Source organism: Humulus lupulus, chromosome 4 (genome assembly GCF_963169125.1).
Source record: "Humulus lupulus chromosome 4, drHumLupu1.1, whole genome shotgun sequence".
Taxonomy (NCBI): Eukaryota; Viridiplantae; Streptophyta; class Magnoliopsida; order Rosales; family Cannabaceae; genus Humulus; species Humulus lupulus.
In genome coordinates this window covers 246,021,232-246,032,460 of record NC_084796.1, presented here as the reverse complement: position 1 = coordinate 246,032,460, position 11,229 = coordinate 246,021,232, and the positions used below count along the sequence as shown (strand labels likewise).

The 11,229-nt window shown below is 36.0% G+C and overlaps 1 protein-coding gene across 1 annotated transcript; it reads right to left on the bottom strand.

Moving 5' to 3' along the window:
• Positions 1 to 5,611: 5,611 nt before the first annotated feature.
• Positions 5,612 to 10,000, bottom strand: LOC133833126 (uncharacterized; the record flags this gene model as incomplete). Its single annotated transcript, XM_062263383.1, has 2 exons — positions 9,965 to 10,000; positions 5,612 to 6,070 (listed from the first exon to the last, which is right to left on the bottom strand). Coding segments are annotated over exons 1-2 (495 nt in total), but the record flags the coding sequence as incomplete, so codon positions are not given.
• Positions 10,001 to 11,229: the final 1,229 nt, after the last annotated feature.

Genomic DNA, 11,229 nt, shown 5'->3' with positions numbered 1-11,229 from the left:
GATTGATACAAGATCAATAAAGTGACTATTCAAGAACCACTTCTGTTGTTGGTGTTTATCTTCTGTTTTGTTCTGTTTTTCTTCTTACTTGAAAAACTATTGAGATTTGTTTTCCAGTTCTTGCAACTGTGTTCTGTTTATACTTTGCACTACAGGTGTTATATAAATATATATATAAATTGAAAACATAAAATTTTGCATCCAATAGTATCAAGGTACTTTTTCCTCCTAATAGTGTTAAAATGCTCACCACATATGTTTATAGATTTGGAAAAAAAATAGTTTGTAGTGCTTAAGTATTTATGAAAAAAATTTGACGATGAAACTTCTCGCTGGCATCAAAAATTTGGTGCAATTGTAGGTGTAATGCTTTAATTTCTCATAATCATAATACCGAGAAACAACGTTGGATCATAAAACATAAATATTACCCTTTTATTGGAAAATAACCTAAAGCACTGGAATCCCAATTTTTACAATAAAAAGATTTGTCTTTAACAAAATTAAATACATCAACATTTAATTTAAATAAATAAAATGCTAATAAAGATACTAAAAACACAAGCACCAACGATCTTTTCCAGCAACTATATGGCTCTCACGAATACACCAACAACTATTCAGGTCCGACTAGCCACCGTCCAAACCTTATACATAAATTTAAAGACTAAATTAGAGTCTATAATAATAACTAAATTTCCAAAATCTAAACCTTATAAAAGTCGTACCTTCACCTTAGAACAAGATATCAAGACTTCCAAAATCCCGAGCCTCCACAACAACGTCTATCCTCAACACAAATAGAGTTTAATCTTGACAAACTTATGGTAATTTTGACTATATAAATGGTTATGTGGCTTGGTGTGTTCCAGCTATGTAGGGAAATTATAGTGGTAATGATGTTTGGGGCTGTAACGCCCTGTATAGCCAAGACCGTTACACTGTGTATTTATAAAGGTGCAGGACTTGCTAATCAAGTCATTAACTTGAAAACGTATCACTAAACATGTAAAAGCTAAGGTTAAAAAGATTTTGGTCTCAAAAGACTCATTTCATATATTTAAACTGTAGTAAACATGGGATCCCATATGAAAACAAAGTTGGAACAAGTTTACAGACTCCAAAAAATACATGAATATCAACTAGCCATACTAAGGCAAAACAGACAGTCTTTAGGTTCCATGTCCTTGCTTAGATCTTAACCGTGGCAACCGAGCACCTGGCTATGTACATTCAGCTCGCTGAGCTCTCCAGTCAGGGCTGATCTATTTTGCCCTTGCCTTTACCTGCACCACGTAGCACCCGTGAGCCAAGGCCCAGCAAGAAAACATCATAAGCAACTCAAACAATAATAACAGGCAAATAGTTCAACACGCATGTATTCCCACCAGATAATCCTCAACAAGTATTCAACATATACAATCCAATTCAAGATACATTCGTACCACATATAATGCTCATGTCACATAATATTCAGGGCCGACGACTTAGGCCGCACCTTCTGTTTAACCCACTGACTCCGGCCCGCTTAAACCGAGCTCAGTGCATAATAAGCTGTCCTCGGCTACCAGTGGCCGAGCCGCGCCCTGTGCGCTAGTGTAACCCTTGGCACCCTTAGGCCGTTGGTTCACCAAATGGCTTGCATGGCATAATACCATCTTTTCAAGCATTTACAATAGGGAGCCCTTAGTCCCGTCACATATATTCAACCAGGTGCAGCTTTCTTACCTTTAGTCTGTGCAGTTATTGAATTACGAGCAACACCTCTCAAGCACGATCCGTTCCCGAGCCTAAGTCTTTATCACCTAGTCACAACCAAAGTATAAGGTTCCATTAATACTCCAATATAGGTTTCCAATTACAAAACTAACTCCCAGGATTCCAAATTCCACCAAGCACGGTGGTGAAACCAAACCCGAGCACACTAGACCACCTTCCCGTGCCTAAAACCCTCAAAAACTCATGTGTGCAACCAAGGGCTGCGGCCCCTGAAGCCTAGCCACGGCCCTTCCCCAAAACAGAGCCAACATCCACGCTGAACCACACACGCACCGCGACCCTTGCCTTGGGCGCCGCGGCGCTCTCCCTTGGTCGAGCCTTCTTGGCTCTTTTGCATGCTAGGGCCGCAGCGCTCTAGAACAGAGTCGTGGCCCTCCCCTTCAAACCCAGAATTTACACCATTACTAAGTCTGAAACCTCACCTAAAACCATCCCAAAGTTCCCCAACTCCTAACCAATTAATCCCAACTCCTTTAGCATGATCTAAACAACATAATTCGACAGAAAACACAGCCTAGCACACACTAATCTTCTCTTTTCAATTTCTGAAACTCAAGAGTTAAAACTACTCAAACCAACCATTCAAACCCAATTTAAGACCTCTAAAACATGAGTTGAAGCTTACCTTTGCTGTTGAATCACTTCACCAAGCCACAGCCAAGCTAAGTTCCCAAATTCCCTTCTTAATTCTGCCTTAAAGCATCAAAACCATATTTGTTTCAACACTTAACCAAAACCCAGCTAGAACCCAGAATTCAACCACAGAAAATAGAATTAGATGCTTACCTTAATCCCTATTTTAGGTCTTGATTTACTCCTGAGCTAAACCTCCAAATCCTCACCACAAATCCCAGAAATTCCAGCTTGTTTCCCCTTATTTTTCTGTGTTTTCTTCCCTTTGTTTTCCCTTGAGTGTGAGAGAGAGCTGAGACAAGAGTGTTTAGTCGGTTTGTGTTTTTCTTCTAAAAGCTTCTTTATGTCTAACTTATCTGTTAAGTTAATCCCGAGGCTCGGGGCGCCGGAACCGTCCCCGAGGCCAAAATGGTAAAATCCCCCAATATTCCCACCTAGACATCCTAATCTCAAATATATCTCCATATATTTATTTTCATGACCCGATAGTCCATGTAACGCCCTGGCTACCCCATAAAAGCTACGGTGAATAGTGAACCGGAAATTTGACCCGCTACCCGAGTCCTTTGGTTAAAAACGTGATCTAAGTGTTATTATCAGGTTAAGATGAAAAACCAGTAAAGAGGAAAGGATACATTTCATTAAGTAAATAAACTGCTCATGAGCCTTTAAAGCGTTTACAAGTTGTTCATAATACAAAAGGGTCGCTACTGTTTCAAATTTATAAACCCCGCCGACCTAAGCGGCAAAAATAGGGTAAACCCCTAGTCCCTCTGAGAACTCCCTGACCGTGGTGGTTAAGCGGCCCAATATGTACACAACACCGCCTAAGCTCTCCACTCAAGGTTGGGCGAGCTTCTCTTTCCCTTTACCTGCACCACATAGCACCCATGAGCCAAGGCCCAGCAAGAAAACACAATAAAACATGATATAATATCAACAATGATCATAATAATCGTTCATGAATAACAGTCCAAAACAGATAGGTGACAATAGCCAAAAGTCACAAGAGGGGGTACAGCTCCCTTTAGCCATGTGACGATAGGGTCACCAGGGCTTAACTGATAAGTGATTCTTTCATAAGTTTGGTCAGGATAGGTGCATGGTGATTGGTCACCAACATAACCTTCCTCCCGACTCTAGAGTCGTTGCTATGGACAACGTCCCCTAGCCATGTGACAAACAGTCACCGGGGCCATATGCCCTGGCTATGAACATCTGGCCTTAAACCAGGCAAACGCTTATAAGTTCTTCGACCTTAGGGTCGGTCCAGCATCAATGCCATAGAGCCATTCAATGCATGTTCATCGACTTTAGGGTCGGTCCCTGACTAGTTAGTGCCATAAACAAGTAATCAACATTCGCTAGCATTTAATATGCAATTCGTGTCCACATACATCAACCAACATGCTTCAATAGCAAACCATGCATGTCATATACATATATAGGGTGCAACTGTATCCACACACTGTTTTCTTACCTCTGGTTCGAGTGAAAGTTATTATAAGAACGACCCCTGGGAACGATCAATCTTTTAGCTCCTTAGCGGTTACCTAGTCACAACCAAATATAACCTCCATTAATGAGAATCCACATAAATAGGGTCTTAACCTAAGCACCACTCTCGGGACCTCGAAACATGCCCACATGGTGAGTAGATTCGATCCCGGGCCTTAAGGATTGAAACCCCAAGTAAAAAACCCTTAAAAACACTCAAAACGGGACTTAGAAGGAACAGGGTAGCGCTACAGCGCTTAATTCCTAGCGCCCCAGCGCTATACTCAGAACCACCCATATGCCAAAAAGCCTCCTGAGGAGCGTTGTAGCGCCCTAAGGTGGGCGCTACAGCGCTACCTCCAGACCCAAACTCCCCTGAACCGACCTTCTTCAACTCCTTCGATTCTAACTCGATTTCCAAGCTTCCAAATCCTATTCTTGATGCCAAATGAACCCAAAAACCATCCTAACACACCCCAAACATCACAAGCATGAGAACCCTAGCCAAAACTCCCAACAAAACCAAGAATTCACCCTAGAAATCCCAGCTGCAAAACAGAACCAAAACAAGGCAAACCAGAGAAATCCATGGTTAGAAACTTACCCAAAGTTCAGCTTGTGATGCTCTTCAATGATGGAACACACTCCCAAACTCCCAAGGCTTGCTTCCTAAGCTTGAATCCTCAAAATTGGTTCAAAAATCACAAAGAAAGGTGAAGAGAAGAAGGTACGGGAGAACTCTTAGGCATGCTCTGTTTTTCCACTATCTTCTTCAGCTATCAAGGGATATATCTATCCTAGGGGTGAAATGTCCATTTTACCCCTAGGTCAATTAATAGTTTCTAAAGGCTCCCAAGGGCATATTTGGTACTTCCCTCCTATCTCGTTAATCATAATTAACGCTATCCAATTCCCGCTATTCTAAAAAATCTCAAACACCAATAATTCACAACCCGTTACCCTTTAATACCCGGTAACGCTCTAATCATTACAATCACCCCGAGACTCAACCCAAGCCCCGACACTTAAACCTGTTGTGACTAAACCGCTAATCAATATTCTAAGATCGTCTCATGCTGAATAGCTCGAACAAACCCACATTATAATGTGGTCTCAACACATATCATTGACATGCATACAATTATACTCTCAACGAGCCAAATGACTATCACACCCCTGTAATTAAAATGCGGACCCATATGCATGCATTTAACATCATATTATAATATAATTCACATATACATGCATAAACACATTTAATGGCGTAATTAAGCAGTTATGGCCCTCCCGGCCTACTAATCCAGCCATTAATCCATATTAGGGATTCTGGGGCATTACAGTTCTAATCACTACTCGCTATCTAAAAATACTCCCGACTTATCCAAAGTCATATCTTAAGCTCCGTTGTGACTCTCCCCACTATCTGACCCTAGAATCGTCTTGAGTCGTGCTCTGCGAACCTGTCCACATAATAATGTGGTTCTCACATATATCACATATTCATTTCATATCATATTACCACATAATATAATCAATTATCATATAAACATTATTAAACATATAATTACTCATTGAATCACAATTATTCCATCAATGCCCTTCTGGCACACTAATCAAGGCCCTTAAGCCTTATTAGCGAATTTGGGTCGTTACAACTATCCCCTCCTAATGAGAATTTCGTCCTCAAAATTTACCTGAATAACTCGGGATACTGATCCCGCATTGTCGTCTCTAGCTCCCAGGTCGCTTCTTTGACCTTCCTATTCCTCCATAATACTTTCACTAACGGAATCGTCTTATTCCGTAGAACTTTATCCTTCCGATCCAAAATCTGAACTGGTCTCTCCTCATAGGACAAGTTTGTCTGCAGCTCTAAATCTTCATATCTCAACACATGTGTTGTATCAGAAACATACTTCCGCAACATAGAGACATGGAACACGTTATGAACTCCTGATAAGGACGGTGGCAAGGCCAGCCTATAAGCCACCTGCCCGACCCTCTCTAGAATCTCAAAGGGTCCAACGAACCGAGGGCTCAGCTTGCCCTTCACTCCAAATCTCCTCACACCCCTCAACGGTGAAACTCGCAGAAATACGTGGTCCCCAACCTGGAACTCCACGCTCCTACGCTTAGGATCAGCGTAGCTCTTCTGTCTACTCTGCGAGGCAAGCATCCTAGCTCGAATCTTCTCAATGGCCTCATTAGTCTTCTGAACCATATCTGGCCCCAAATATCTTCTCTCACCCATCTCATCCCAGTGAATAGGCGATCTGCACTTCCTTCCATATAACATCTCATAAGGAGCCACTCCAATCGTGGACTGATAACTGTTGTTATATGAAAACTCAATCAATGGAAGATACTTACTCCACGAACCCTCAAAGTCAATCACACATGCCCTAAGCATGTTCTCCAATACTTGAATCGTCCTCTTCGACTGTCCATCAGTCTGAGGATGGAAAGCTGTGCTAAACTTCAACTGAGTCCCCATGGCTCTCTGCAGAGCTCCCCAGAACTTAGAGGTAAAGATAGGGTCTCCATCAGATATGAAACCTTGCGAGAGTGAATTTTGAAAATGGTGTATGCTTGGAGCTTGTTTGTGTGTGAAAAATGAAGAGGTCAATGGCTCTATTTATAGGATCTAAACCCAAACCTTCTTCCTTATTCCTCTCCATACCAATTCAACAAGTTTTCAAATTTCAAGTTCCCTCTCCCTATTTAGTTTCGGCCAGCCCCTTTATTTACCTATTCAAAATGCTACAAACACTCACTTAATGCCACACACACTCATATGCAACAATATGTAGTCAAAGTCTCTACTAGTCTCTCTACATAGTCTCCCATGCCTAAACCTTATGTTTTTGAAATTTGAATTGCTTCAACAAGCTTCAACTATCACCTATCTTCTCTATATAGTTGTTGACTCCCACAAGCTTAGACTTTTTAGTCTCCCCTTAGTAAGCTTAGATTGATACATAGCTACTTAACTTAAACTAGTCCCCACGCTTATGACTAGTGTTGGTCTTCAACCAAGTAAAACTTGATTCCTCATTACAAGCTTATCATGCCACCTATAATTTAATCTTTGAAAAATTTCCAACTAGTTATTCTGTAGTGTATTTCGGCCAGCTCTAGTAATTCTATTTATGTTGGTATTAAATGATCAAATCAAAGGTACGCAACGAAATATATGGACCCATTTAAATAAATAATAATACCAGTCAGGATCATATACATATAAAAATATTGAATCACATACAAATAGATCAGGGATTACCTCTTGTAGCCTAATAAGTGCCCTTGAGGGGGTGTTTGGTATGGGGTAAAGTAAAGGTGTGAATGAGAATCTGAAACCATTCCTATGTTTGGTTCAAATTTTAAGGAGGTAAAGTGATTAATTTGTGTAGGTCCCACATGTATTTTAAAAGTAAAGTGAAACCTTTTGTATACAAGAGTTTAATATTACCTCCATCCTAAGTCCCCCCACACTTTCCAAGACAACTCAACCACTCAAAACAAACACCCCCTGAGTCTTTTTGTATAAATCAACGATCTTTCTATCTAGTGTTCTGAGATCCCACACGCTGATCTTCCAGACCAATCCTCAAACACAAAAGGACGTGTGTGGGCACGTAGGATTCAAAATATTGATTTATGTGACTCCCTAGATGTACTCAACACATGAGATCTAAAGAGTTTTGACAGAGAGACGGTTTAGAATAGTTTTTCAAGTTTAGAGGAAACTATCATTTTTTAGAGAGAGAGAGAGAGTCTGATTAACCATCCATATCTGAATATCACGTATATAAGATTTATAAAGATATTTAATCTAATTAAATAATCTTTGTTTAATTAAAATATAATTCAAATTAAAATTGATTAGATATTTTGATTTAATTATCTATTTAAATCATATTAAAAAAGAATAATTAAATAACTAATTAAACAAATTTATTTGAAGTTCAAAATTAAAATCCCAAGGATAAAAACTCTGATGTTAGGCGCCGCACACTGTACTGTATAGTGTGTGTCGCCCAACTCTGTTAGGGTTGACCTAATTTTCTCATTTGTTTATTTAATCAACTTTTAAGACAATATATTTATTCCAACATAAATATCAGTTAATTCAAAATTAACTTTATCTTAATATATCAGTTTTAAATTAAATAAATAAATATCATATTATAAATAAGATATTTATTATTTTCTCTCTTTATAGTTAAATAATTGATTAATTCAGAATTAATCAATTACTCATAATTATCAAATAATTATTTTATTGCCCTAGAAAATTAATTCCTTTGCAATTTAGTCATTTCTCTTAACAAATCTTTCTTTTGATATCCTTACCCTTGACAGTGTAGGACAAAGGTGATTTGGGGACCATGGACTTATAATACGAAGCTCCAATAAACCAGATTATTAATTAAACTCTTTAATCTAATAATCGTATTTATTAATTCCATGATTACTCCACTATAAATATGGAATTTCACTCTAAGTATTTATAGAATTATATTTATAGTTTTTTCTCTAGTAGTCCATTGATATAATCAATATATGTAATTATGTCCTCTATTATTAGTTTGTTAATTAGAGCTGGTCAAAATTACCGTTTTACCATTCTCATTACCTCTTGATCCTTAAATGCCATTAATTCACTAGCGAATAATTAATCTATAATCTATATATAGATTTGAGCCCAATAACTATTTAGTTCCAGAATCAACCCTTAAGGGAACAAATATTCGATATGTTAGGAAAGCATGGATTCCAATATTGTAATTCATGTTCCCAGCCATCCATGATATTGAATCTCCAAAACAAAAGTCATTAGCCTCATTATTTTAAGAGACCTTAACGAGTGAATCAAAAGATCCAATAAACATAAACAAGATTTCATGAATACTCAGAATTTAGACTGATCTACACATGATCATCTATTATGACAAGAATTAAATCTTTACATCAAACGGCAAGTTTATAAAGATAATTAATTATATACAATACATTTACTAAGATGTCTATCCATATCAGTAATCTGAATCTAGATTACTTGCATCTTGTATGCTTAGCAAACCGTACTAGTAACCATTAATTAAAGATTCATTACTTTAATATGTGACTAACTATTTTATTCATTGTAGACGGTCTTAATTCTTTCGTACTAATACAAGATTATATTATCATGAATGAATAGAGAATTTTCTTGATATTATTATATAATTAATTCAAACAATAATTATAACATTCAAATATAATAAAATCACTTTTATTAAAAACCAATAAAATGTCTTTACATGCTTTTAGGGCATTAATCCTAACAATTTATTGGGACTAAAGTTAGTGTCACATGTACACCATATCTATCACCATATAAAATGTGTACGTATTTTATAATTTCTTATTTCATTAAAGAAAACTATATACTAATTTAGTCATAAGCTTCTAATTTCCACAAAATAAATAACCTCCATAAAATACTTAATCATAATAATTATAGTTACCCAAATTATAATTACTTACTAAGTCATAAAATCATATCTTATTAAAAAAAAAATTCTAGAGCAATCTTTCTAATTCCACTACTCAAGTATAAACCATAACATAAAAAAATAATCTAAGTCATAATTAAGAAGCTTATAAGAAAGATAATAACCTTGGTTATTACAGTAGGTTCCTGATTGTTAAGTATGACTAAGGACCTAAGTGGCACTTTCTGATTGGTTTAAAATAAATAAATGAAATAAAAATAGAATAAAATGTTTTAAAAAATAATTTTTTTAATAAAACTTTAAAGTTAGAACAAATAAATTTATTTAAAAAATATATAATAATTTATATTTTAATTAAATTAAAAATTGTAAAATTAAACTAAAACCATAATAAATCAAATTAATTTATTAGTTTCCTTTCTAAGTACAAAACACAATACTAAACAAACCCGCAATATATCAATATCTTTTCTTTTCCATATATTCTTTCTTATTCACATACTGAGGTAAATTTGGGGTGATAAGAAGACAATGGTTGATAGGTCTTGGTTGCGAACCTGACAATAAGAAGATGATGAGACACCAACTTTCATATCTATAATGTGAAGACTGATTTAACAAATCTTTTAACCTCTCCCCAAACCTAATAGAAAGTATCATGGTCTTTTTTGGTTGAATGTAGATATTTGTCTTTTAAGACTACTAGTGTCATGGTGTGTGAAGTATCTATTGAAGAAAGTTGTTGTCATTTCTTCCCAAGTTGCAATAGATCTAGGTATTAGAATTACAACCAACTTTTAGCTTTGTCTTGATAGAGAAGGTAAACAACTTTAACCTCACTATGTTTATGACGTCAGCTTGAAAGTTGAATAGGGCCACAACCTTTTCAAATTCTCAAATGTGCACATATAGACTCTCGTTTTCTAACCTATAAAAGGATGGTAAAAATTGAATCATGTTGGGTTTGAAATCGAAGTTTTCCATATTCATTGAGTACATAATGCACAAAGATGTAATTGTACGCGTAGAATGTAGGTAATCCTTAAGCTTTCTTGGTTGGATTTCATCTTGTTGAGTCATCGTGGTTGGTTCAAAAAGTCTTGGTGAATTTGGTAAATGAGAGTGAACAAAAGAAAGGGGTATGTTAAATAGTTTTATACAACTTCCACTTGTTGTCTCAGATAACCCCTAATTTTGTCTCTAGTTCACGTCATTCACTTTCTTTTTTACTTACTCTTTTTTTTTCTTAAAAAAAATTATTTTGAGTATTTAAGTACAAATGTGTAATAGTGCAAGAGGTCTACCAGGTTGATTGGGAAGATTGTTAAGGTACCATTTTAGGCTTAAATCTTTCCTAGATTCTTACGAAAGTATGGAGGGTAATGCTAACACAAAATTTATTTAATAACTAAGTTTCTTAACAGAACAATTGTATTATTTACCATTTCCAATATTACACAAATATTCTCAAAAGTTTTTTTAAAAATAAATAAATAAACTTACACTTTCTTTATTTAAAAGGAAAAGCCTAAATCTAGAGATTGAAAAAAAAAAACTAAAGCAAAAATATAATAAAAGAATAATAAAGTGCAAACAAACTAACAATGTAATAATTTAAAGCTTAAATAAAAAATACTTAACAAACAAAAGACAATAATGATACTGGGAGAAGAAAAAAGCTACATATGAAAAAAAAATATTTATTTATTTATATATATGAAAGACTTGTTGCTCCAAGTTTTAAGAGGTCATCAACATAAAAGTTTCATTTCATTGACTTAACTTTTAGAATCAAAACTATATATAGTTCCAAATATAAGAT